The sequence below is a fragment of the Camelina sativa genome, chromosome 10 (assembly GCF_000633955.1).
Source record: "Camelina sativa cultivar DH55 chromosome 10, Cs, whole genome shotgun sequence".
Classification (NCBI taxonomy): Eukaryota; Viridiplantae; Streptophyta; class Magnoliopsida; order Brassicales; family Brassicaceae; genus Camelina; species Camelina sativa.
The window spans coordinates 4,092,364-4,119,857 of NC_025694.1; the positions used below are offsets into that span (position 1 = coordinate 4,092,364).

General features: G+C 36.9%; 7 protein-coding genes across 12 annotated transcripts; 2 read left to right on the forward strand and 5 right to left on the reverse strand.

The window, feature by feature from the left end:
- LOC104716983 lies at positions 172 to 2,921 on the reverse strand. Its single transcript, XM_010434479.2, has 5 exons — positions 2,373 to 2,921; positions 1,145 to 1,201; positions 987 to 1,049; positions 819 to 887; positions 172 to 686 (listed from the first exon to the last, which is right to left on the reverse strand). Exons 1-5 carry the CDS (start codon positions 2,772 to 2,774, stop codon positions 507 to 509), a joined length of 771 nt encoding a protein of 256 aa, XP_010432781.1. The 5' UTR covers positions 2,775 to 2,921; the 3' UTR covers positions 172 to 506.
- Positions 4,172 to 5,605, reverse strand: LOC104716984. The gene has a single exon (XM_010434480.1). The coding sequence runs from the start codon at positions 5,475 to 5,477 to the stop codon at positions 4,881 to 4,883; it is 597 nt and encodes a 198-aa protein (XP_010432782.1). The 5' UTR covers positions 5,478 to 5,605; the 3' UTR covers positions 4,172 to 4,880.
- LOC104716985 (B3 domain-containing transcription repressor VAL2) lies at positions 8,397 to 14,223 on the reverse strand. 4 transcript variants are annotated; one of them, XM_010434481.1, is made up of 17 exons: positions 13,827 to 14,223; positions 13,355 to 13,400; positions 13,094 to 13,161; positions 12,756 to 12,948; positions 12,489 to 12,554; positions 12,182 to 12,403; positions 11,951 to 12,032; positions 11,773 to 11,874; positions 11,138 to 11,670; positions 10,949 to 11,045; positions 10,685 to 10,859; positions 10,453 to 10,529; positions 9,999 to 10,316; positions 9,861 to 9,910; positions 9,620 to 9,733; positions 9,371 to 9,438; positions 8,397 to 9,295 (listed from the first exon to the last, which is right to left on the reverse strand). In XM_010434481.1, exons 6-17 carry the CDS (start codon positions 12,298 to 12,300, stop codon positions 8,691 to 8,693), a joined length of 2,340 nt encoding a protein of 779 aa, XP_010432783.1. In that variant the 5' UTR covers positions 12,301 to 12,403; positions 12,489 to 12,554; positions 12,756 to 12,948; positions 13,094 to 13,161; positions 13,355 to 13,400; positions 13,827 to 14,223; the 3' UTR covers positions 8,397 to 8,690. The 4 variants fall into 4 exon arrangements, with proteins under 4 accessions (XP_010432783.1, XP_010432785.1, XP_010432786.1 ...); XM_010434483.2 differs by having other exon boundaries at positions 8,691 to 9,295; positions 13,094 to 13,151; XM_010434484.2 differs by having other exon boundaries at positions 8,691 to 9,295; positions 11,150 to 11,670; positions 13,827 to 14,222.
- On the forward strand, positions 17,728 to 20,916 carry LOC104716986 (probable receptor-like protein kinase At1g80640). Its single transcript, XM_010434485.2, has 10 exons — positions 17,728 to 18,171; positions 18,488 to 18,649; positions 18,780 to 18,991; positions 19,086 to 19,218; positions 19,387 to 19,450; positions 19,529 to 19,625; positions 19,857 to 19,959; positions 20,346 to 20,464; positions 20,548 to 20,637; positions 20,749 to 20,916. The coding sequence occupies exons 1-10, from the start codon at positions 18,021 to 18,023 to the stop codon at positions 20,884 to 20,886; spliced, it is 1,269 nt and encodes a 422-aa protein (XP_010432787.1). The 5' UTR covers positions 17,728 to 18,020; the 3' UTR covers positions 20,887 to 20,916.
- Positions 21,129 to 24,212, forward strand: LOC104716988 (aspartate aminotransferase, chloroplastic). Of its 2 annotated transcripts, none has more exons than XM_010434486.2 (12): positions 21,129 to 21,261; positions 21,410 to 21,477; positions 21,618 to 21,668; positions 21,831 to 22,025; positions 22,133 to 22,171; positions 22,261 to 22,350; positions 22,440 to 22,548; positions 22,634 to 22,743; positions 22,925 to 23,068; positions 23,166 to 23,332; positions 23,451 to 23,715; positions 23,805 to 24,212. In XM_010434486.2, the coding sequence occupies exons 1-12, from the start codon at positions 21,144 to 21,146 to the stop codon at positions 23,934 to 23,936; spliced, it is 1,488 nt and encodes a 495-aa protein (XP_010432788.1). In that variant the 5' UTR covers positions 21,129 to 21,143; the 3' UTR covers positions 23,937 to 24,212. The 2 variants fall into 2 exon arrangements, with proteins under 2 accessions (XP_010432788.1, XP_010432789.1); XM_010434487.2 differs by having other exon boundaries at positions 21,151 to 21,280.
- LOC104716989 (60S ribosomal protein L39-1) lies at positions 24,512 to 25,246 on the reverse strand. The gene is made up of 3 exons (XM_010434488.2): positions 25,136 to 25,246; positions 24,872 to 24,975; positions 24,512 to 24,732 (listed from the first exon to the last, which is right to left on the reverse strand). The coding sequence occupies exons 1-3, from the start codon at positions 25,136 to 25,138 to the stop codon at positions 24,684 to 24,686; spliced, it is 156 nt and encodes a 51-aa protein (XP_010432790.1). The 5' UTR covers positions 25,139 to 25,246; the 3' UTR covers positions 24,512 to 24,683.
- Positions 25,778 to 27,395, reverse strand: LOC104716990 (putative UPF0481 protein At3g02645). 2 transcript variants are annotated; one of them, XM_010434491.2, is made up of 2 exons: positions 26,552 to 27,395; positions 25,778 to 26,422 (listed from the first exon to the last, which is right to left on the reverse strand). In XM_010434491.2, exons 1-2 carry the CDS (start codon positions 27,090 to 27,092, stop codon positions 25,851 to 25,853), a joined length of 1,113 nt encoding a protein of 370 aa, XP_010432793.1. In that variant the 5' UTR covers positions 27,093 to 27,395; the 3' UTR covers positions 25,778 to 25,850. The 2 variants fall into 2 exon arrangements, with proteins under 2 accessions (XP_010432793.1, XP_010432792.1); XM_010434490.2 differs by having other exon boundaries at positions 25,778 to 27,395.

Below are 27,494 nucleotides of genomic sequence, written 5' to 3' on the forward strand. Positions count from 1 at the left end.
ATTGTTATTGGTTTAAAATTAAATAATATTTTTTTAGTCAATGAAAAAAATATATTTAAACTCAGTAATCATTGTTTTTTAAAATGTGTAAAAATTTATAAACAACCATCTTTATACAACCATCTTTATCAGACAGACAGAGGGAGTAAACTACTAATCTAATACGGTGCATAATTAAGAAGGAAAAGTTTGAAACAGTAAAGTCTATTTAGCTGTCCTACTTTTTTGCTCCCATAACAACAATTTCCAATAAAGCTTTTTTAACTACAACGAATCGGGTACAAAAGAGAGAAAGTAAACCTAATTTCCACCTTCTTCTAAAAAAAAAATCAAGAAGTAATGAACGTTTTAGCCCCCTAAAATAGAAGGAATCAGAAAACGAGAATGCTACGGGAGATGATTGTTTTAACCTCTTTTTTTATCCTAAGTATTACATTCACTTTTCTTTGTTAAAAATCTCCAGCTCCATCCTTCTTGAGACTGCAAAGCTTTGAGAATAAGTGATTCTAGCTGGTACCGTACAATATCTCCTCCTCTGATGGTACCATGTTGAGATCAGGGAGGAAGAAGACACTCCCCTGATTTTCCGAGTCACCCTCTACTCTGCAAGATTTTGGTACGGGTTGTGGTTTATGAATGAGATCAACCCGAGTCTCGTTCTTGACACGGCCTGAACTCAAGTCCAGCTGAAACAAAGACAACAAGTGTAGATTTTGATTCAGATAAGAAAGAGGCTAACAAAGAGACAGAGAATCTGGAAGATCATAAATACCGCAAAAGATTGCTAAGAAGAATCAAAATTTTATTATTAGTTTTACCTTAATCCTCTTCAATCTTTGATTCCTTACGTTTTGTTCGTTGAATGTTGCTCGGAGACTTGCAATCTCCTGTAGAAAAAATGTTGGATCCATTTAGAATAAAGAAAGATGCAAAACGAATAAGAAACCATAATGACAAAAACAAAGAAATTAGCAAGTAGAATATACCTTTTCAAGGTCTAGTCTTTCTTTCAACTTTAAGTTCTCTTCATTTTTAAGCTCAGAAGATGACTGTCAAAAAAAAAAAAAAGAAACCTCAGCTAAAATAAAAAATTGGGAATTTAGGAGTGAAGTTGGAATCCAAGAAAGAGAGTCTCTTCTTATACCCTCTTTTTCTTCAAACTCCTGGAGAAAGAACTAGTGATTTCGTTTGTGGGAAAGACCTGCAAAACAATAACGTATTTGATTAGCAACAGCACTAGACAAGATGCCAAATCTGACAATTTGAAGTTACTAGTATGATTAAACAATGCTGACGAATAACAACGACAACTGTATTATTAGATCTCTTTACTTTTTATAATAAAAACCCAAACATCTTAATTTTAACTAACACATGGGAGTAGTAAAAGTTTAATTTTTCCCACTAATAGAAATTTCAAAAGAAAGTCACTAGTAAAATACTCAATGAAGGATGATGGCACATCATGACAATTCCGTGTCATCAGAGTCGTCATCACTCTTTTAAAGATCACGTGACCCCAATCCCTCCGACAAGATTTTACTCGTTTCTTTTCTCTCAAAACGCTAACGTTTAGGGCCTCAAAAACGTAAAGCAAAACGCGCACGTTTGACCAACTAGCTGTACTATTCCTCATAATCTAATCTACAAAACCTTTTTTTTGATAATTTATTCCTCAAGACAACAACAACAACAAAAAAATTTTGACCGGTTCCTAATTAATTCCCATCTAACCGGCCAAACGCTCACAGCGCAAGATCCGGTTCGACGCGTACCGGGTATTTCGGTTACTCTTTTTTAACCGTCAACCTCCAGATTTATCAAACAGAGTAAAAAAAAAAGGACACCTCTGAAGCTTGTTTCTAAACGAATACTAGCAAACTTTTTAATTACCAAAAAAAAAGTGAGGAAAAATGGAAAAACAGATAAACAAGCTTAAAGAGGGTTTGACTTTTTTTATTACTAGAGATGGATAGATTCATTTAACCTAGAAGGTGGTTAGAACGGCGAAACACGGCGGAGGATATAATTTTCCGGCCGATTCGGTTGCAATTGAAGAAAACAGAATAAAAGAAGGTCTAGTGAGGTTTTCAAGCGTGCGTGAGATGTGACGTCATCCTAAATTTGAGAATCGTGGGTTTTGAAAGAGAGAAAAAAAAATGAAGAAAAACAATGAGACGGCGAAGGATCTTCTCAATTACGAGCACACGACGGACGGCGATATCCGGATTTCCCGGCGAGATCGGATTCGGAAGAATCAAAGCGAGGGGAAGGATTCTCATCTCACCGCAGCTACCGTGATTCGTAATCGAGAGAGAGAGAGAGACAGAGAGAGAGGAGACAAAATCGAGGATGGGGGAAAGAGAAGGTACCTTAGATCCAGATCCTGTAGACGTAGAGCAGCTAGCTTGACGACTAGTATCCTCGAATCCATCGGCGGAAGGAGACGCAGAGCCGCCGCGACATCCAGATCCACCACGGCTTCCAGATCCGCCACTCCAGGAGAGAGGAGTCTTCGGACTAGCTCTAACGGAATCCACGTCTTTCTTAATCGAAACGGTAACACTGCCGCCGCCGCCAGCGAATCTTGAGGACCGAGACCGTCGTTGACGGTTTCCCCATCGTAACGGAGGTAGATTCGCCGCCGGCTTATCAGTTCCAGCATGTTTTAACCGTAACAGAAGCTCAACAACCATCTCGTCGTCTGTCATCGCCGTCTTCACCCAGTCATCTTTCACCGGAATCTTGGCTGACGCCGACGCAGTCTTCTTCATCGTCGGTTAACAACGACAACACTAATCAAAATCTCTGTAGCTCCCGTGGGAACCAGATACAGAATAGAGAAGCTGAGAGAGAGATGAAAGGAAGAGAAGGTTACAGAAGAGAGAGAAGGAAGGAAGGAAGGAAGGAAGGAAGGAAGAGAGAGAGGAAGAAGTTGAAATATCGAAATAGAGAGAGAAAAAAGATAGTAGATGGGATTCGTGTTATATACGAACGAGGCCTCTCTCTCTCTCTCTAAATTATTCCTCTTTTTATTTTTATTTTTATTTTCCTTGTTTGTTCTTTTCGAAAAAATAAAATTGAATATTTATTTCCATTTTAATGCCGATATGAAAATGCAAGATCGGGTCTGTGGCTAGATGGATTGCCGATTTGGATTTAATTTTTTGTGTGAGAAAAATTATTATTATATCAAAAACAAAATGTGGGACCCAAAAACTGTGTTGTGTGGGGGAAAGGGTATGTGGAAAAATAAAATAAAACAATAAGTAAAGATTCCCTAATAACAACTCTTTTAAAAAAATATAATATTGTCACAAATTTAGTTTAGGATACAGTTTTCTTATTTCTCTGGTTAGGTAGAAAAATCTCTCTATGCTTCTCTCATTAGGGCAACCCATCAATTATGTTATTGGAGTGTTAATTATCTTTTTAGTAATTGGGACCCCAAAAAAAAAACTGACGTGGCAAGTTGATTCAGTAAATAACACGTCATACTTCACCAATGTTTACTTGACGACTAGGCAAGTTGTTAAATTATGAATGAGGGTAACAAGAGTTCCCGTTATTTAATGATTCTAAAATATCTCACCTTCTGTGTTTCTTTCTTTTATAGAATCTCTAAATTCAGGATTAGGACCAAGAAACAACTTCTAGATAATGGGGCTATGGGCCTTCTTCAATCAGGCCAAGGTGGGCTGTCTTATTATATGAGAGAGCAGAGATATCTTACAGCTTGGACCAACCAAATGTCACATAGTATAACAATTGAGATAATGACACCCTTTTTAAACTAAAGAAACCACAAGAGCAAGGACATCTATAGCTTAAGTTCATATGATAATCGATATCCTTCAATATTAACTCTGATAAAAGTCACATTCAACTTCTGAGATCAATTGGCTTTTTTTTGTAGACTTCTAATCATATCAATAGTATTTGTGACAAAGTCTTTGTGTAATTCACATATCAAGTCAAGTCTTTATTATATTGGGAAACATCTGCGCAAGTGCTAATTTGCAGCCTTAAACATGTACAAAGTCCCAGGGTCAATCCTTCTTCGTGGTTCAATTCATTCAATCATTTACATAATCCCAGATTTGTTGGTGGGTCAACTATCTTCTTTCAAATAAATGTTCAAAAGCTGAAGAAAAAAAGACTAAACCAAAGATGCCAGATAGAACTTATAATATATATTCGATAATATTAAAGATAGAAGTACAGAGAATTGTAGTACAGAAGATTACATAGAAGCCTTTACACTTCATCTAACCAGTAACTACATCTCCGTGATAGTTTGACTTAACCTAAACGACACGAAAACAGACGAAGAACGCTTACGGAATAACCAAGAGACCCCAACAGAAGAAGAAAACCCAAATTAAACTTCATATCTTACCAGTAAAACACATCTCTATAACTTACCTTACAAAGCTAACTCAAACGAAGAGAACCCTAACGAAATGAGAAAAGACTCAAAGATATAATTAATTTACTTTACCCAGATAACCTGACGATTAAAGCAGAAATTAAAGACCCAAAAGATACAGAAGATAGGAATAAAAAAAAAAAGAAAAAGGCTATGCACAAAATACTCCTACACAAACACTAAACCCTAAGAAGAGAAACTAAGACCTGTTAAGAAGATATTTCGATCTTGCCCCTTGAAAAAATAAGGGAAGATTCGAAACGATTCATAACGAAGATGTGTGGTTTCTTCATCTTCTAGATTCATCATCGTCTTGGAGATTATCATTTTTCTTGTAGATCTTCGGTTTTAAAGTCGGAATCTGACGATCGGTAAACAGAACTGTAACACTTTCGTAACCATTTTGGGATCATCTGAGACTTGGAACAAAGATGATCGGAGACAACCGCCGTCAAGCGATGTCAAGGCGAAGCATCCTGATCAGATCATTGGTTGCAGCGGCGGCTTGGAACAAAGAAACGCTCTTCTTGGTGAAAAAAGCTGGAAGCGGTACATCGCTTGGAGGAGGCGAAGTCATGGTGACCGGACCGGCGTAAAACGGGACTGATTTCGATTTGCGGCCAGATAAACGGATCTGACTCGGAATCAAACCCGGATCGGGTCCAATACGACGAGTAGATCCCAGATCTGACTTCTCAACAACCAGATCTGTCTTTACAACAACCAGATCTGTAGCCTTGCTAGGGATTTCTTCGCCGCGCTTCAGGATTCTCACCTGACCGACGGCAACGGTGTTTTTGGGACCCTTCTTGACCGTTCCCTTAGGAACGAAAGCAGAGACAGCCGCGCGTGGAGGAGGAGGAGGCGGCGCTACAGGAGGAGAAGGAGATCTGGTCGATTGGTTACGAGGAGGACTCCGGCGCGTACGGTTGTTGGAAACGGGCTTTTTCTGCCTGTTGGGACACGCGCTAGGGTTACGGGGATGATATCTCATGTGGGAGAAGGGATCTTTCAAACAATCTTGCGGGTTGAGAACGGCGACGCCCATAACTTAAACGGAGGCAGATTAGGTTTCAGAGAGGAAGAAGACGAAGAGATTAATTAAATTATCTCGGGGAAGATGGAAATTTTAGAAAATGGAAAGAGATAGAGAAAAATTAGAAGGGGTGAATGAATAAATGAGGAGGTGGAAGAAACGTTAGTTTTATACACGAGAGATTGCTCTCTCTCTCTCTCTCGGCCAGGATTAAGACGGTTTCTTAACCAACTCTCGCCTTCTTGTTTGTGTTTTACACGCGCTGAGTTGTTTCCTCCTTTTTTTTCTTCTTTTCTTTAAATCTATTTTCCTTTATTTTTCTTCTTTAACTTTTTTATATGTTTACTTTACTTGATATGATAATAAATGGATTTTGTCCAAAAACAAAAAAGATATGTTAATAAATGGATCAATATTCAATACTTTGGTTGTGAATAGAAATATATACATAGCATAAAGATTATGTTTTCTTTTTTCTTATTTTTTTTGAATTATCATCACATATGTTATCTCAACATTTACATTTTTCTATTTATTATTCCTTAAAATATCCCAAAAAATTCTAACAGTGCAGATTTTGCTTTGATACTAGTTAATATATATATATATATATATATTGACACGAATAAGAGATGGTGTATAATCTCCCCCTAACCCAAACCAAAACAAGTAGCATATATATTAAAAGGTTAATTTATACAACTGTAAGTGTTTATAGTTGTTGACAAACAAAATGATTAACAATAAATAATTTATCCAAGTTGTCAATAATAAGAGATAATTGCAATTTTCCTCTCTTTTTTTAATAAAGCTGCTTTGCCGAACAGTATCCAAGCAAAAAGATCTTCCATTACGCATTTGTCGCTTTCATTATCACACGTTAAACATAAAATAATCCTTTCATTAGAGAGGCATGTATCTTCTCAACCCTTTGAGTAAACTTCACATTATTATTCTCATACAAAATAGTATGCTATGCATCCATATGACCATTACTAATTAATATTGATACGAACGCTATTCTTAAGAATAAAATTATTTACAAAATAAAGCTAATAACAAACTGGGAAATAAAACGCGGTTAATGTATTGGATGGTAATAAAAGACTCTTAAGCAGTGACAAAACCAATAAAAACTGATAAGGAGAACAAAGAAACCCAAAGACCAGTAACCATATTACTATTTGATAAAAAAAAAACATAGTGATACGACCTTCCTAGAAATACAAAAAAAAAGAAGCTAATATAATCAATTAATCATATACTAGTATATAAGTGGAGCTTCAAATAAAAAGCCAATAAAGATATTCTGAATAGGTGGAGTAGAATATTTGTGTTGGGGGGAATAGGTAAAATGACAACAACTACTTGAAAGAAGTGGTCGACCATATTAATAATAATATTATTATTATAATAATAAATAATAACTGTGAAAGAGGGCGCGTGAGGTTTGATTGAAGTGGTTTCTTTTAGCTCTAGGGGTTAATAAGACAGAGAGAGGACAGAACAGAGGAGGAACCCACGACGAGAGAGAGGGAGTCTCACCTACGCGTTACTAGGGTCCCACTTCCCCCCACTTCTTCTCTCCGTCTCATTTTTTTTTCTTGGTCTGCTTGCCCCTCCAATAATTAATATTTCCCTTTTATAACTCAACCCTTGGTATTCCAATATATTTACTATATTGCCATGCACTCGTTTATCTTCTTTGTCTTTGAATATTTCTCTCTTTGTCTATACTTTTCGAGTGTTGCAAAAACAAAAATTTGTACTTTTCGATTTTTGTTTTTTTTTTTCGTTTTCTTTTCCCATTAAATTAAAATTATTATTTCTCGATCTTATTTGTAAAATTATGTAACTTATGAGGAGAGGCTTTTTGTGTTGTTGTTTTCTTGTAATTTTGGATCGTATTCATTAATCGAACCAAAAAAGGGAAATGAAAATGAGACAAGGAAGTAAAAAAAGATGAAACAAAAAAACGCCTAGTTTATCATGGTTTTGGCAGTGGTGGTGGGCAAATATCTAAATTACTAATAAATGAAAATCATAGTAATAAATAATCTATCGGAAATAACGGAGAATCCACGTGTTCGTTTGTTTGATGACAATTTAATCAATTGGAACATGACACGTGTAATTTGACGATAGGAATGGCGTGGTGTTGTGTTGTGTTTTTTTTTTTTGTTTGGATTCAGTCAATCGAGCCGACTCAAGTTTAATCAACTTTGGCCGGCCGTTTACATATTTTTTAGATATATATGTATGATTACTCTTCTTTATTCTTTTTTTAATTAATTGCTTCTTTTAGGGTCTATTCTTTATTCTTTTTTAAGATTGGTCAGTTCGGTTAGGTTTAGACCGGACCGACAATAAATTGTCGTAACTCAGACCCAAACAAGCCAGTTGACCTCGTATACTTCAAAACTCCTTATTACGTATTAACGTATTAGATGAACAATGAACCGTATACGGGTTGGCTTCAATTTGTTTTTCTAAAAATGCAACCAACGGTCTACGGTTGGCTTCTATATACTATACTAGTACTGTATATGCCTTCTGTCTATTTTTAGGTGTTAGTTGAGTGATAAGTGATAACGCTTATTATTACAACACTTTTTAACTTTTAGCTAATGCCGACGAATTTGCTCTGATGCAACTGATAGTCTTACATCTCCTTGGTCATAAGCTCGTAACCGAAGCAAAATATTAGGATCTCTCCAGTGACCCTTGTCTAATTTTTATGTAAACCATGAACTGCATATTCAACAACCTTGATCCAGGGAGTAACCTAACGTATGTAGAAGTTTTTTTTTTTTTTTTTGGGTCAAAACGTATGTAGTAGAAGTTAAGTCACAAGATTCAATGTGAAGCTCCGTTCTTCTCCATACTCTGTTCCGATAGGTATTGTTTCTTAAAGCTTCTTATACATACATGTATTCGATGCCAGGATATGATTATTATGTTAGTTGTCCTACGTATTTCCAAAAATCTCATCCAGATTCCCTTTTTTTCTTTTCTTTTTTGTCACTCTCTCAAGCCTCACCACACCAACCGAAACACACAGGCAAACAAAAAAATCACAATAACTTCCTCACTTCTTCGGTTTGACAATTGGCGGAATGGTCGTAACCACTCTGCCAATTTGGGACGAAACCGAAGAAGTTTAGTATAAATAATAAACACACCTATGAAGAATAAAATAACTCATGGAGGATTCCAAAAAGGGGTTTAGCTTACAGGCTCCTGAGCTCCGTTTGTGTCTTTGTCCTGTTCTTGTGCCGCTGAGGACGATCCGTGCTCTGTGCTTACCATATCACTGCTTTGCTGTTCTCCTGCTGTATTGGAAACAGCCTTTTGTTTCAGATATGCCTCCAGAGGAAAAGCTGCAGCTTGGAGAAGGCTCATCATGCTTACTCGGGAAGCCCCCGGGTCTGAGTTTAAGTCAATATTTTCCCCTGCGGCTGGCTCAACCGCTGGAATGCTCTCCACTTCTGTCTCATCTCTGCTCTCGGACTGTGCCTGTTGGCTTGCCTGTCCTGCCTCTCCCCTGCTCCGCTTCCGCATCATGAGCGTCCTGAACCGCCTCTTCACTGCCTCGCACACAGTGCATGTGCATGTCGGCTTGTGTTTGCCTTTTCCGCTCGGCGGTTGGCTGCAGACAATGCACGAACACCCTGCCCGGTGTCTTGGATGCTTGGTCGTGGCTGCAACCGCGATTTCCCCTTGTTCACCGGTCGTGGTGATGCCTGCATTTGCTAAAGTTTCCGCAGCAGATGCCTCCTGCGCCTGGTTTAGCTTTTCGTTTGTTGATGCCATTCTCCTCCTTTTGAACTCTGTGGAAATGAATCTTAAGCTTCTATGTAAAGAAGTTTCTAATTAGACAGACCAATAAAAGCTTCGGATCATACCTTTACTCTGCCGGACAAGTGTATCATGTTCTCTTGGAGAGAGTTCATCAGGTGCAGAACATGAAGACCTGATGATGCAAGCAGCAACTCATATTATTCAGGTGGCCAGTTCAGTGAGTCAAAAATCTTTAATAACAATATCCCATATGTGTAGCCGAAATAGATTGTATCAGTTATGTCTAAAACAAATGTGCAATGTTCTGTGGTAACTAGTCTAGGTTAAGCACATGAACATGCAATCTTGTTTACCTGGCAGGATCCAAGAGATTATCGGAGCACAACCATTTTGGTGGAAGAAGAGTATCCACAGGCAGCCGTCGCCATTTCCCACAAGCATCACACTGCACCCATTGCTCTTGTTCCCTGAGAAATCCAGGATCACATATCAGAACCAAATAATCAGATGTTCAGTAGTTCATTTTTTTCTTTTTAATCATTCAGTGTGCTTAATTCTTTTCATCCTATCATTGCATAGTACATTAGGTCTCACCCTGTTTGACGTGACACAAAAACGGTCTTCTTCCCGAAAACTGGTGGTTCCTGCGTATCAGCAAGCACACGATTTCAGGAAAATATAGTGAAAAGATCCAGCTATTTTTGACAACTAAACAGGTAAACAGCAACTCACGTCATATTCTTCAAAATCTTGATCTTCCAACGTAACGATGCTGGGTTTGGCGGATTGGGGCGGCCGCAGCAGTTCCTGTGCCTCATCCCAAGTTACTTTCAGTTCCAGAACATCTACGCTATCAATGAGAAGACGCTTGCTCTTAGTCCCAATGTTCCGAACCCGTTTCCTAGCAGAAGTTAGGGACGACTGAAGAAATAAGTTATCCTTTCCCATGTCCTCAGTCTTCTCTAGTTTAGACCAGTTGATGTCACCACATCCCGGATTCAAGTTGTTGGAAAACATGTTTAGATTGGGTTCATTGCTTCCCTTGAACATCTGAAGACCCAAAGAAAAATATATCACTGACTGCATAATTATGAGAGTACCAGAAAGGATTCTTTTCCAATACTTGACTTTACAGTGACAGTTTCTTATGCCTAAGGGGACAACTCTCCGCTTCTTATGCATTTACCTGTGTTGCTGTAGAGTTTGTCGCTTTACGGTATCCCATTACGAGTTTTCCTTCAGGTTCTGTACGGCTGAACGTTACTGCAGAGAACATGGGAATATCCAACACATCAGATCTAATAAAAAATTTACAGTTCATCTCTTGGTAGAACGCATTTCACTATCCTCGCATGATCTAATGAACCACGTGCTATGAGTGTAGTTAACATGCTATGAGTAAAGGGTTTGAAAAGTACCAGTGTCACCAGCTTGCAACTGCATGGACTGTATGCAAGGAGTCACACCCTCCAAAACGTACATCCTGCTGTTATTATTAGGCCAAAATCTGAACTGGAACACCCACTCTTTCCCTTTTATGTCTTGTATCTTCAACGGGAGACCCTCCGGTTGAGAGATCGGGGGGAAATAGGCCTACAGACAAACGAAGAAGGTTATAGCTGATACCAGACATTTAGACAGCTATAGTTTGGGAATATCATATATACAGCGAAAGAAGTTACCTCTGCACATGCTTTCGGAAGAACCAGTCGACCAATACGACCCGCATCGCTAGCACTCAGAACTTTTTCAAAGAGTGGTATAATTTTGGAATTTGAGCTTGGAAAATAAACAGTTAAGGACACCTTAGAACATAAACAATAGTGCATCATGGTCGAATAAAAAACAGAAACACGATAATATGAACATACAGATGAGGATACTGTCCAGATAATTGCTGCAGCTCTTGGTCAGTAATCCTAGGCCAATAACGAGGAAGCAATTGGGTCTTCCCGCGACCTTCTGGAGGAGGCCGAGCGACATGAATCTGTGACACCAGGCTCCCGTTAGGCTCCATACCAGCAGCAGTGGGAGCTGAATTTGCAGGTTTTGGAAGCAGTTGCCTAGACCGAGGGGCCAGTTGGAAAATCGAAGTAGCCTTACTTCTGTCATCAACAACAGCATCATGAAATGGACTCGACATAAGCGTAGGTCCAAGTGAAATGCTCAAGTTAGGCTGTGCAGATAATTCCTGTAACTCTTTTCTTTCAGTTTTGTGTCTAAGAGCATCTAGTCTGGAAGGAAGCAGAGATTCTTCTTGTTTCATTTGAAGAGAAGATTGAGTGGAGCCGATTCTTTGAAAGTGGAGCAAGTGCTTAAGATTTGTCCTCTCAAGAACACTGCCTACATGCTCTGGTGAAGCAAACGAAGACAAGTCCCTACCGTTGGATTCTTGACTGACATTCTGTAAGAGAGATAACATGAGTATATAGTGACAGAGAATCCACGACCAAGGAAAGCATCATCCCTTGCAAGAAGTTGATTCAAGGAGGGAAAATAGTCTTACAGAAAATAGTGCAGACTTCTTAGCGCAACTAATACAGGTAACGCTGCCATTATCTAGAAGCTCCATCATAAATCTGGAAGCAATGCATCCACAGTGAAGGCGCTGCGAAAACAGAAATACGTATTAAGAAAAACAATTGTGATATGTTGAGCACAAACACGAGTAAACAATTCTTCACCTTGTCACATGAAGTACACTCTCTCCAACCAGACTCCTCGGCGTGAAACACTTGACAGAAAATGGATTGCTCGTATGCGGACCTACCAAAAACCAACATTCACAAAAATTACTACAAAGTAAGCAATCAATGAAATCAGGATTCCCCTCAAACCTCCACTCTTGTTCCAATTCTCAACAAACCCACAGCACTAATAGTATTCAAATTAGACACAAGAGTGAATGCCCTTACCCACACTTATCGCAGAGAGAGGCCAAATCGCCAGATCGCATAGGCCAGCCTTTCTTCCACTCGCCCGACGTTGAGACTGCTCCGCACAGTGCATTCATGCAGACCTTTGTTGACTCCATAATTGACCAAGTGAGCGGCTCGATTCAATTGTCAATCGAATCAAATAAAAGATGAGTATCCTATTCTCCGCACGATGATACTTTAAGCCACAACAAACTTCCTCTTCAATAAAGGCACAAGTATTAACAATATGCAATGCTTAAGAGTTATATATATGGTATCAGAAACTTCCTCTTCAAACACTTACCGGATGAGGCAGAAGAAGATGTCAGATATATTAGTGAGAAACTCAATACGCTCCTTCTGAGACAGACTGTATACGGATATAATCATATAAGATTACGAGATACGATGAAGATATCAAGTTATCAACGGTTATAAAGTAATCAGAATCCGTAAATGAAATTACAACCACATAAATGGTTAAGAGGATATTGGAATCTAAAAGGTAAAATTGAATGCTAATGATAAAAAACAATTTAAAGTTCATTAGAGATAAAGAAAATCAAAGCACCTTTCGAAGAAACTTGTCCAAAAAAGAGAAATAACGACTCACTTCCATCTCCTCAGTTTTCAACAAAACAAATTCTAGTCTTTGTCCAACGAAACTTCTTAGTGGTGCAGTGGAGATGGAGATGCTGATGAGAGGAAACTTACGATTGGGGCTAAAGTAAGCCTCTTAAACAATTGCGTCACTGAGATTACACCTTCATATACAATATATAAGTCCACTATCAAAAACTTAACTGATGAATCCATGAAAGTCCCAGAAGTGTATACTAGTGATAATGAGAAGAATGCCTCGAGTTTAAAAAAGAATGAAATGATTCTGTAGACAAAACTAAGACAAACCTTACAGAACCTTCTCAAACCATTCAATTGAAAGGAAACAATCCACCAACTATCTGAGCTGTAGTAGGCTAACAACAATTCCAGTACAGGAAGATGTAAGTCTTATTAAACCGCTAAAGAATCTACAAACTTGCAAAAGTCATCAAGATCCAGAATCTGAGGGTAGGCATAACTTTAATTGATACTAAACAGAAGAATATAGACTTGAAGAATAAATGTAATAAGCAGCTACATTAAGTAACAAGTAAGCAAATAAATTACCTTAACAAAAAGGAGAATATAAGTTGCTAGAGGAGAATATAAGTTGCTGCAATTGGAAACAAGTTTCAAACATTAGGTATTTAAAAATTCATAAACAACCAAAGGAAGAGGATGTATTTATAAAGTGAGAAGATAACAGAACTAATAGTAAACATTGATGATACACATTCTTAATCGAAGTAGTGTCATTCTTCTTCAAATCTTCAGAAACCAAATTCGATTCAACATGAAGAAGAAGAAGAATGAGAGACCAAGTTCGTTGAGAATTTCCAGATAAAATTTACAACTTTGTAAAACCCAACAGATATAACGATGTAAAGGTTCAATCTTTAGAATCCTAAATCCGAAATCTACAGTATTTTTGCACAAAACCATGCATTCTAGTAAAACAAATAAACAAAATCACCAAAGTTGCTACACACTCTAATCAAGCAAGTAAATTTATAATGACAGGAGAGAGTTTAAGCCTTACCTTGGTCTTGGTGTGTGTGCGTATAGAGAGAGCCAATTGATTCTATCGAAATAGGACGGTACAGTTTTTGACGGAGAAGTGAAGTTAAAACCAAGTCAAAAAGTCGTCTTTACGTCGACCAAGTGAAGAAGATTTGAGCCAATCCAAATCGAGCGATCCTCAGATTGCAATATAAGGATTTGTAGAGAGGTTTAAGATATAACGAAGAAAGAAGCTCTTGAATTTGGTTTCTAAATAAAGAGGAATTGGTTTCTAAGTAAAGAGGAAGAAGAAGAAATCACAATGACTTGGAGAGGAACCTCCATTAACAACAACAACAACAACAACAACAAAGAGGGCTTTGTTAACAAGATTTACTAATAATCAACAAATCTGAACCGTTAGATTGAGATTTTTTTTTGAGTATATGTAACACAAAGATGATGAAGTTTTTTTTATTTATATAAAAAACTGCTGATGTCAGCCTGACCTAAAAAAAAAAAACACAGTTTGCTTTGTTTATGGATATGAGAATAATGTAAAGTTTACTCAAAGTGTGAGATCAATAAAATATTAATTAATGTGTACGCAAAAGGTAATCTCTGTTTCGACCTCACATACACGACACACCCAAAGTTTTGCTTCTAGATTTATATACGTCTATCACTAGCTCTCTCATCCAACAATTGTTATTTGATTTTCATAAAATAAATTTGGTTTTTTCTAGAGGGTTGAGAGTGAGGAACCCACGACGACCTTACCAACACAACATCTCATCAGCTGTGTTTAAGGTCCCACTCTCCACTTCTATAATCTCTTATCTCATCTTTTTTAGTATTATTATTTATTAAGATGGACACTCATGCCTTTGCAAGTTAAAACTTTCCCTTCATATATATTCCAACCTTAGTTTATACTCTATTGGCTATTATTGCATAGACCAGTCTCGGTGATGGATACATAAAGGTGATGTGGTTCACGGCTTCAGGACGCTCTCCGCAATGTATGCTTGTTCTTTATTTCAGCTATTGATCTTCTATTTGCCACCGATAGAACATAGAACCTAGGCTTTTTTTTTTTTTGCTAAGCAATAGAACCTAGGCTTGTTAAATGTCGCCCAAAGAATTAGGATAATGAACGGAAAGTTTATGGGCCATTTTGAAGCACAATCATCTTCTTGAAAAATATCACTTATTAGCATATACAAAATTTGTTGCAAATGAAAAAAAATAGTTGGAAAAGATCTTGGACCGTCAAAAAAGTCTTATCCGATAGGCAAAGGTTGAGTTTAATTTAAACTAGGCATAGATTGGTCCTTTCGCTTTGATAATACTCGATTCCTCCCTTCTACGTACTGACACTGTCTATCTCAAGTATGTACATATATACATTCATTGTATCAATCACAATACGTACATGTTAATGTTTATATTGTGGATAAACAATTGTTAATTATAAAATTCAGAGAGAGAAAGACTTTGTATATCCCCTTTTGCTATATATAAAGTAATGCGAGAACAAACCAATATTTCGTTTATATATGGAGAAAGAAATAATTATTATTTTTCTGTTTAACGTACGGAGTTACCTACCATATTGCTTACACTCCAAATCTATATTATTATTTTTGAAGTACATCGTTTATGCCCTTCAAGTTTCACTTATTTAATATGTTTTATTTACAACATTAACCCCTAACAATTTTTCTAAAATAACATTTCGTAGAAATTCAATTAATAAAACTATTTAAATCTACCTAATTTGATACGTTTATTGCTATAAATAGCTAAACAACATCTATACATTTCGATTTTTTCACAAACAACTCTACACATTAAATTTTTAATCCCATAAAAATATTCAAATTTATTTTTATATTAAACATATTTGAGTTGTTTGTATCTCAAATTAATAGTTAGAGAAAAAATCTGTTAGTTTCTCTAAATTATCTCGGCTTAATTAATAGTTTCCATTTAATATTTTCTACATTTATTGAAGGTGATAATATAGTTTCCCTAAATTATTTCGGCTAAATTAATTGTTATTCTCTTTTAAACACTATATATATATAGATGCACTGCATAGTAACATGATATGTTTACTTTTATAACAATGAATTTTAATTGATAAATTAAAAATGAAAATAATTAATTTTTATATACATTAAACACATAAAATAACTATTACTTCTCACATATCTCTATATGATTCTACATAAAAAAAACACAATCAAGTGGTGTACCGCGGTCAAAACTTAGATAACATAGTAACATTTATATTAAAAAACAAAAAAAAAACTTAACCATTTTATTTAAAATCATATATGAACATTAAAATCGTCCCGTAAATTCAATAAATAGTTATAGATATATAATTTAAAAATTAATAAAATAACAAACAAATATAATATACGTATTTTAAATATTTAAAATTTTTAAAATATAGTCTTATGTTACACCGCGGGTTAAATCCTAGTGCTTTGTTAATATAAAAACATGTTCTGTTGCAAAATAGATAAAAAGCATGATGGACTTGAAAAGAAACGATAATTAGGAAATTGGATTAATTAGCATGGTTGGTAGGCTAAACCCTAGCTAATCTAATCGCTATTACATTCTCACCTACTTTGCAAAGTCATTCAATTTGCATCCACGAATTCATACTGACAGTTTCGTATAACTACACATGCAATCTTTTGATTTCTGCTTGGCTTTTTTGAGAGGCAGAAAAAAAACTTTTATGCAATCATTGATTGGTATATATTAGTTATAACCGAACCAGTATTCTATATGAACACTTTGACGCAGGGGTTAATTCAGTCTCAGACACTAAGAGAGTAAGAGATGTAAATGTAACGCTTCAAAGACTAAAATGCAAAATACCAAATGTAATTAGATAGGTAACTGCATGAAAAGGATGATATCAAATGTTGGTTATATGTTCTAGGACTCCAAGCATTAACAACATGAACTAACATTTTGGACTTACACATCGATCCGATTAATTGGATCCGAAAGGTTTCAACTTCTTGTACTCTTGTTATTTTATTTTTTCCATCTCTTCGTTTACATTTATTTTCACATGCTCTATATATCTTTCTTCCAAGCCAACTTGATTAGCCAAACAAAATGGTGTCGCAATCAAACATTTCTCAAATGAAACATTCAGACATTTACACTCCCATATGTTGCATCATGTTATATGCCATATTAGTATAATTAACATCGTTGCCTTTCGGATTTCGCCCAATGTGAAATACTCGCGTTATATCTAGGAACCATCAATGTGTATTTTTTATTAGTATAAAATAGTAGTTGACAAAATAAAAGATCTATCCGATGCAAGTGCAAAGAATCACTGACTCCAATATCAGTGCTAAGACTTGGAGTATAAGAATCCAAGTATAATGATTCTTTGCACTGATATAAGAATCACTTGGTAAACATATACCAAGTTAATAAATAGGCACATCTATTAAGATTTACCAAAGTCTTGATTAGTTCTTTCATCCAAGTGAAGAAACATTAAAATAAAAGAGAGGAATTCATTTCACTTTAATCATGAGTACTCATTCTACATTTGCGAAAGGATCTTTCATTCACAACCGTCATTTTGTGTTTAGTTTGCGTTTACTTTAATGATGATATAATTGACGANAAAAAAAAAAAAAAAAAAAAAAAAAAAAAAAAAAAAAAAAAAAACTGGAAAGTCTTCTTATGACTGTCGGTTTGACATAACTGGTCAACTTTTGTTGTCAGTAAACTCTTGGAGCTACAAAGAGGATCTTAAATCTGACCACTCTAAAATTTGAGTGGCCCAATGTAAATGATGAGTTACAAATTATTTCGTAATTAATTGTTCTAATCTACTACTTACATTGATTAATTTTGAACTGTTTTTGGTTAGTAAGAATTTAATAACTTTTGTGTTCACTATCACATTCAAAACCTCTCACATGTTGATTTGAATCATTTGATGATAAAGAAGTTCAGAGAGAATGATTTCGACTTATTTTTAAAAACACTTTCTGCTTCCCTCCTTTATGCAGACAAGAAAAAAGGAAACAAAATTTATGAAAGAGAGATCTCCATTAAAGAGAGATACAAATCTTGCAAGAGCATTCTCACATTCTTGGCAAAATCTCTCTTGCACCACTAAAAGGTTTCAAAGAGTCTCTTGGAGAGTGAATCAAATAGGAAGTCTCTTGTTAAGGAAATGAGAAAGACTCTTCATCATCATCTTCTTCTTCTTCTTCTTAAGGTCTCTGTTCTTGAGTTCCTCATTAGTGTTTCTGCTTCTTCTACTACACCTTATTCACAGCCTTCTCCCTCTCCCGTTTACACCTCCATGGCTTCCTTCTCTCCAGGTACGGTACCACTCTCTCTCTCTCTCTCTCTTTTTTTGTGTATTGATCTGTGTGTTTCGTAAACCAATGAAAATCTGATTTTTAATTATATACGTAAATGCTATTTTTGAGCTGCTTAGTGAGTGGATTGTCTATCTTCTACGTATCCTCTTTTCAGTTATTCAATTGGATTAGCAAATTCAATATTACTACTTATCTAGATCCGCTTGGGATAATCAAGAACCGGGGTTTGGTTCATACCAGAATCTAAATACAGATGAGAAGATGAGCTGAAGGGAAATCTCTAAATCTTTTCTTGTTTGCCTTCTGATTTCAGGGATCCAAATGGGTAGAGGCCAAGAACACAAGTTAGATGCACACAAGAAACTTTTAATCTCTCTCATAGTCACCTCAGCTTCTCTAGGACTAATACTTCTATGTTGTTTATGCTTTTGGGTTTGTCGGTCTAAGAAATCTCCCAAAACCACCAAGAACTCAGGTAAAAATTGCTTTTTCAAGAATGAGAAATCTGCAATATTTACATTTCTAATGGTTTTATCAGTTTCTTCATTGGTTCTCTGTGTTTTCTCTGTTTTGATATATCTTACTAAATGGTTTTTATGTGAAAGGCGGTGAGAGTGGGATTTCATTATCCAAGAAGGGTTTTGTGCAGTCCTTTGATTACAAGACACTAGAAAAAGCGACAGGCGGTTTCAAAGAAGGTAATCTTGTAGGAAGAGGCGGATTCGGATATGTTTACAAGGCCTCTTTAAGCAACAACACTCTATCAGCAGTCAAAAAGATCGAGAACGTTAGTCAAGAAGCAAAACGAGAATTTCAGGTACCAAAGTCCTAATCAGTTCTATCTTTTTTTTTTTTTTTTCCGGAATCTTGATTCGTTTCAAGAATCTGATCCTCTCATCTTGATCTCTCAGAACGAAGTAAATTTTTTGAGCAAGATTCACCACCCGAACATCATCTCATTGTTGGGATATGGAAGTGAAATCAGCTCGAGTTTTATCGTCTACGAGCTCATGCAAAACGGATCCTTGGATTCACAGTTACACGGTACAAACCTTTTAAAATATCTTCTTTTTACCTTCTCATCATCTTGTCATAGATCATGAGTTAAAATTAAATATATTGTATAACGGAGATAAAACAAATCATGTGACCACATGAAATAAATAATTTTTGTTCGATAAAATTTATTGTTTGTCATCGTTAATGGTTAAGGACCTTCTCGGGGATCGGCTTTAACATGGCACATGCGGATGAAGATTGCTCTTGATACAGCAAGGTACAATCAAGCGCCCACATTTAACAATCCTCTCTACCGGTTTAGCTAAACCGTTTTCTTTTGTTGGTATGGAAACAGAGCTGTTGAGTATCTCCACGAGCGTTGTCGTCCTCCGATTATCCACAGAGATCTTAAATCGTCAAACATTCTCCTTGATTCTTCCTTCAACGCCAAGGTAAACAACTTAAATCATTGATCAATGATGATGATTCTGTTCTGAGTATGTATTTCTAGACTAAACCAGAAACTTGGACCAAACCAAACCAGAGCTAAACGAGATTTGTAGTGTTAAATCGTGGTTATTGTTTAGTTGATTTAAGAATCTGATCCATTTGTCTTTGCTTGAACAAACAATCCAAAACTAGGGTTTTGTTTTTGTTTTCATCTCTAACGATACAACATTCAGATTTCGGATTTTGGTCTCGCGGTAATGGTTGGGGCTCAAGGCAAGAACAACATTAAACTATCAGGGACACTAGGTTATGTTGCTCCAGAATATCTCCTAGATGGTAAAATATCCACAATTCCTTCTACTTCGGTCCCGGCCTTGTCATGTCATTAGAGTTATAGCACTAGTTTGATCGTTATAATCATGTGGTTACATGTCATTGGAGTTATAGCACTAGTTTGATCGTTATAATCATGTTGTTACATGTGACCCCATAACAATAAGTTTCCTTTCATTACGTCTGAAATTGAAATTGTTGTTCTAAATCAAATCAAATCAAATCAAATCATTTGAGTTTTGATGTATTATTTCAACTAATCTCATAAAAAATCATTATTTGATTAGAGATAGTTGTTGTGGAGTCGCTTAACCGAGACTATCTAAATTACCTGTGTGATTGAGCTTGTTTCGTTGAAACGTGTTGATATCTTTTGTATGTTGGATCAGGAAAATTAACGGATAAAAGTGATGTCTACGCCTTTGGGGTGGTTCTACTTGAACTCTTGCTAGGAAGACGGCCGGTTGAGAAATTGAGTTCGGTTCAGTGCCAATCTCTTGTGACTTGGGTAAGTCCGGTTTGACTTGAAGTTATTGCCAATTACAGGTAGGTTAATAGATTGCAATGTTGAATAATTCAAAAACTTTGTAGGCAATGCCTCAACTTACGGATAGATCAAAGCTTCCCAAAATAGTGGATCCGGTTATCAAAGATACAATGGATCATAAGCACTTATACCAGGTTTGAGTCATCTTTTTTTTTTCTATTGGTTTAGGCTTAATACCCGATTGATTGTAGATTCATTCCTTAATTTTGTTGAACCGTAAATCAAACCGGAAATGAGTTGTTTAGGTAGCAGCCGTGGCAGTGCTTTGCGTACAACCAGAACCGAGTTACCGACCGTTGATAACCGATGTTCTTCACTCACTTGTTCCGCTGGTTCCGGTAGAGCTAGGAGGCACTCTCCGGTTAACACCACCATCCTCTTAAAAGAAATTAATAATTTGTTTGCTTTTTTTTTTTGGGGGGGGGGGGGGATTTTAGAGAGTCGATTGGAGTAGAAATGTGAGCACAGAAACTTCAAATTATTGTATTTGTAAATTTCTTATATAAATAAATTGTGTTGTCAAATTTTTTACACAAATTAAATAAATATTGTATCTCTGGTTGTATCAACCCACACTAATCACCAACTTAGCTAATCACATATTCAATATTTAACAAATAGATTTTAAAACACGATCTAAATGACCATTGTACCCGTATCAAGAACAACTTCGTACATATCGTCGTGTCCTGCTCTCCGTGATCCTTCAATCTGTCGATCTGATCGTTTCGAAACCGCGCGATTCTTACCAAATCCAGGTGTGACAGATCAGCTACGGTAAAAATCCTGTGATTCTTTACCTCGTTTGATCATCTTCTGTGGATCATATCGTCACATCACTGTCTTATTTTGGAATTGCTTATCCATCCTCGTACTACTACTTCACTGATTTTGAGATCTGTGCAGCTTTATCCATGGCTTCTTCAATGTTGTCTCTCGGTTCTACTTCTCTCTTACCACGCGAGATTAGCAAGGTACTTTTCACTGTTCTCTATGTTTGTGTTCTTTTCGAGTAAATTGGATATATGGGCTGAGCAATGATTCCGCATCAGTGTCACTCACGATCCTGTTTTTTTTTTGTCTTTTTTTTCTTTTTTCGATTGAACTTGAACAGGATAAGCTAAAGCTTGGAACTTCAGGTTCGAACCCGTTCCTGAAAGCAAAGGTACTGTCTTTACTTTGTTTTTTTTTTCCTCCAACCTGAACAATCTCAGTGACGTTTTAGAGCTGAAAACTCATGTGGAGCTAAATAATCTATCTGATTTTGTTGTTTATTAGTCTAGTAAGTGTAGTTTTTGTATCTGAGAAATTGGATTTTTGGTTTCAGTCTTTTAGCCGGGTGACTATGACGGTTGCAGTCAAGCCTTCTCGTTTTGAGGGTATAACTATGGCTCCTCCAGACCCTATTCTTGGAGTCAGCGAAGCATTCAAAGCTGACACTAACGAGATGAAACTCAATCTTGGTGTTGGTGCTTATCGAACTGAGGAACTCCAGCCTTATGTGCTTAATGTTGTTAAAAAGGTTGCTACTTGTCCACTTTTGTTTGCTCATATTCGTTTCCTCATTTATAGATAGTTTCTTTATTCCTGATAGCTCCTTCCATGTAACCTCATTACTCTCGTTGACAGGCAGAGAATTTGATGTTGGAGAGAGGAGATAACAAAGAGGTAACTTTGTGTACTTGAAAATGTCTACAAGCAATCGGATCGTCATCATAATATGCTTAAAACTTACCCCACTTGGATGAAAAATGCAGTATCTCCCAATTGAGGGGTTGACAGCATTCAACAAGGCTACTGCTGAGTTGCTATTTGGAGCTGGTCATCCTGTTATTAAGGAACAAAGAGTATGTCTGGATCGTCATGTTGTTAAAATGTTTTCTCATTATGCTTCTGTTTCTGAGCTAATTCATTTGCCTTGGCTATAAATCAACAGGTAGCAACAATTCAGGGTCTTTCAGGAACAGGTTCACTGCGATTAGCAGCGGCTCTTATAGAGCGTTATTTTCCTGGAGCAAAAGTTGTGATATCATCACCAACCTGGGGTAAGTTGCTTTGACAACAAATTTTTTTGGGTATTTCGCGTTCATATTTAACCGCCTTTATCAACTGACAAAACAACTACTTCAGGTAATCACAAGAATATCTTCAATGATGCCAAAGTTCCATGGTCTGAATACCGGTACTATGATCCAAAAACAATTGGTTTGGACTTTGAAGGAATGATAGCAGATATTAAGGTGGGACAACCTACGCTTTTCTTCTATTCAACATTGCCTTATAAATGAATCAACAAACTGTATTTCATGTTTTCATTTTTGTATTGACTAATCCAAAATGAGTACTTGTTTGCATTTCTACATGTGTGATAATTCGAGAAACTCTGATGGATCATGATGGTTTTTGCTTGACTTTGTACAGGAAGCTCCAGAAGGATCTTTCATCTTGCTTCACGGATGTGCTCACAACCCAACTGGAATTGACCCAACACCAGAACAGTGGGTGAAAATTGCTGATGTCATTCAGGAAAAGAACCATATCCCATTCTTTGATGTTGCATACCAGGTATTCCATTCTTACAGTTTCCTAGTATCGTGTTTCTCAAGACAGTTAAGCGGATCAAGGTCAACTTATTTGATGTTTACATGCACCAATTTTTCAGGGCTTTGCTAGTGGAAGCCTTGATGAAGATGCAGCATCTGTGAGATTATTTGCTGAGAGGGGAATGGAGTTTTTTGTTGCTCAGTCATATAGTAAAAATTTAGGTCTTTATGCAGAAAGAATTGGGGCAATCAATGTCGTATGCTCATCAGCCGATGCTGCTACTAGGTACACTCGCTCAAATTTCATATCATGAGCCTATTGCAACTTTGCAAGCAATCTTGGAGTCTCAGTTTTTACCTTTTACCGTCAATAGACCTTAACCAGTGACATTACTTTCTTTCAGGGTCAAGAGTCAATTGAAAAGGATTGCTCGGCCTATGTACTCGAACCCACCAGTTCATGGCGCGAGAATTGTGGCTAATGTCGTGGGGGATGCAACTATGTTCGGTGAATGGAAAGCAGAGATGGAAATGATGGCTGGAAGAATAAAGACGGTGAGACAAGAGTTGTACGATAGCCTCGTTTCAAAAGACAAGAGCGGAAAGGACTGGTCCTTCATTCTGAAGCAAATTGGCATGTTCTCTTTCACTGGCTTGAACAAAGCTCAGGTATGCCCATTACTACTACTCATTTATATATTTGGCTTTGTTTAGACATGAGATGTTGAACGTTGTATTGTCTTTTGGGTAACGAGCAGAGCGATAACATGACGAACAAGTGGCATGTGTACATGACCAAAGACGGAAGAATATCGTTGGCAGGATTGTCAATGGCGAAATGCGAGTACCTTGCTGATGCCATCATTGACTCGTACCACAACGTAAGTTGAGTGGGAGATATAGTAAAATGACAATAAGAACCAAGTTTTATATACTTTTTGAGCTTCTTTTGTGATCTTTGATTGATACAACCAGAAAGGCTAAATTAATAAAGCTAGCTCAGAGTATGATAGCTAGACATTTTGTCGAGGAACCTCTTGATTTTATTGTGTTTGACAGGCCTTGTTGTATTGGGAGACTCCAATCGAGTTATAGAAGAACTTTTTTACTTGTTCCGATTGTATTTACCCAATTTCACACAATTAAACTCTTGAGAATTTTCGACAGACGTGATCAGATTGTGTTTGGCGTAATTATCTTTATAATACCATTTATAGTTCTACTTCTACATTGTCTGCTTCAGTGCTTTGTCATCAAACAACCAAGTGGTCACTACGACAATATCATAACTTCTCAAAAACGGACTACCAAAAGATATTCTAAAACTTCTAGCCAGCACGAGGCACCATGTAACATTTCAAACACAGGCCTATTATAACTGATATGATTCAAAATCCTATTCAGATTCTAAGTTGCGAGAATGTAACATGGAAGCAAACAACGACATGCTTAAATAGTCAAAATCAATCAAATGCTACGAAATAACATCTCTTATAGAAAGAAAATTTGGTAACATCAATCATAAGAGAGATTAAGTCTTACAGAAAAGTGAAAATGTCATTAACTTAAATCCAAAAGAACTTGAGGAAATTCTAAACCCAACAGATAAAAGAAGACTCTTTCAGAAGGCTTATCACTTAGAATCCGAGCTTGGTTCTACGCCAGTGTCTGCGCTTGGCATTGTACCTGAAAATAAAAACCAGACAACAAAACCATTACAACACGAAAAAATACTGGTTTCAGAACTCACCCACTAAGACAACTACAAACTCCTTCAATTTGACAGATCGGGAATAAACAAAAGAAAAGAACAAAGTTGACGAACCTGATGGTGTTGTCGGTACGGAGACGAATCCAGTGAGGAATAGGCCTGTTCTGCCTCATCTTCTTCCCCAGCTTCTTCTTGATCATAAACGACTTGTGCGACGGCTGTTACATTTCATATTATTTTCAACAAAAAATTCAAAATCAGTAATCTCATTCATTTTCTAACTAACATTAAAACCCTAGATTCCAATCAAACAGATCAAACAAGCGACCAATTCAAACAAAAGATTGAATTTTTCAATAGAGAGAGAGAGAAGCTTACCATCTTGAAGTCGTGAAGATTTTGCAGCTGCTCAGCGAGGCAAAACTATACAGAAGAGGCGACCAACGTTTTTAACTTAAAAAGAGGAAACCCTAATCATGATCTAACTGGGCTTTTCATACGACAATATAAAATATTTTTAAGGCTTCATATTTAGGCCCAAGGCCCATTATATAGACTCAAAGAGTAAAAAAGTCAAATTTTATAGTGATTTCACTGGTTTTGATTTTTTTATATACTGTAGGCTCCAAAGAACACACTGTTGCCACGCTTATCAAGTCTTACACTGTCAAATTCTGTTAGAAAGACACTAATCTAATAGGACGGCAAAGGGGACATTAGATTAGTGTCTTTCTAACAGAATTTGACAGTGTAAGACTTGATAAGCGTGGCAACACTATTCTTAAGATGAAATCAAAGATACAACTAAGGCGTGGCCAAGTCAGCACATCTCACTGGCTCAAGCACTTGCATCAGGTGACTAATCCCAGTTTCAGACATTATTTTTGGTCTCTACAGTTGTAACTTGTCTTTTTATTTGCCTTAGCTATAACAGTAGTTAGACTGTTAAGTTATCCACCGCCTAATGCTTCTCTCTAGGGAGTGCCATCTCATGAAAAATTGAAAAACCAAACAAAACAGTGAATCATTAAAATAATATTTATTCATATGACAAAATGTTGTTTCCATGATCCAAGTGATGTTCCAAAAGACTTTACAGAGCCAAGATAGAGCATACAGCCTGTATGAAAGTGAGAATGATAAGAAGTATAGCAGCCAAAACAGAAGCAACTGACCAAGGATTGTGGAAATAGTCACGTCTCAATATCGCCTTCCACCTGTTCCATGGTGTGTTGCAGTAAGCTTGTAGTTTCTCAGAGAGTGTCGAAAAGTAAAATCTTCTACCGAAGACGACCTCTTTGCAGATGCTATTAAACAACTTTGAAACATCTTCTGCATTCCCAAGATTGTTCACGAGTATGCCACTGCGGATGAGCAATTCAGCATCTTTAGGCGATTTAACGAAGCAACCGAGCAGCGTGGTGTAGTGGAGGAAGTTCTTGTCTGAGAAATGGCATTGTTCAAACACGATAATGTTTCTGTAGAGTGATTCCGTGAGATCATCAATGAAAACGGTGGGAATTTTCAGTAGTCCATCAACAAAGGTAATGTCAAGTAAACAACTGCTTGTCTCTGCTGGCTTGAACCTAACACCAGCAGTGTGAAGCTCTGTTGCTTCAGGTGCATTGTCAACATTTAATGTGGTTTCTTCTAACCTGATCGGAACTAGTGGCAGATAACAAGACCTCAGAAGATCAACAAAATGCTCTGGCTCTAAAATAAATTTCTTGTCATCAATGTTGCTCAAGAAACAACTGAAGTGGCATTGAACCATCTCCATGATTGAAGGTGTACCTTGTTGGTAGTACAGGAGAAGGAATAAACCCTTTACGACGAAAAAGGGTAACTGATTCTCTATCAAAAGCATGTCACGGCACACGTCGGCGATCATCATTGGCTTCCCAAATATGCGATCTTTCTCATCTCTAAGCAGAGGATTACGAGACCTCAAAAGAAGTTCAACCAAGAAGCTTCCATCTACAACTAACATCTCCACAAACTCATCTGTGGTAAGTTTCACATCTTCTGCATAACAGTTGCGAGCATGTTGTTCCCATGTTCTTGCAATTCTAACAAGGTCCTCTAGACTGAAGTTTGTTCTAGGGATAAAACTCTTTAAGTACCTATATTTATGCTCTTCCATGGCTTGAAGCTCTTCTTTACCGCGATGAAACGTTCCAAAGGACACAATTCGAGGCGTATATGCATCAGGATTGAGCTTGCGGAGTTTATTGGGTACTTTGTAGATACTACACTGAGCTGAAAGAGAAGACAAGGATTCCAACTTTGCTTTGATGGACTTTACAAGGGCATCATCACCTTCATTCTGATCCATCCTCAACTATGCATCAGAGAGACTCATAAAGAAACAAACCAGAATACGTCATAGGAATAAAGAGAGAAGATGATCTCCGGAGGAAAGAAGCTTTTAGAAGTCAACGTTTCAGATATGACGCTTGCAGAGACTTTAACCAAAAAAAACAAAATTAGAAGACATGTGATGAGTCCACGCAGACTAAGTCTAATGGGATGTCTAATTTTTTGGGCCTAACATTATCCCCAAACACACCTCATAGGAGTGTATTTTGTCTTTCTGAAAAGGGGATAGGGATTAGGAGGCCCAAGAAAATCCCTATTGGTATTGTAGGGGTAGCAAAATAACTTGTTTAATATATGTATGTATGCTGATACCAGCCTTCAATACCCACAAACAACTCATAGCGGGTGTACGACACAT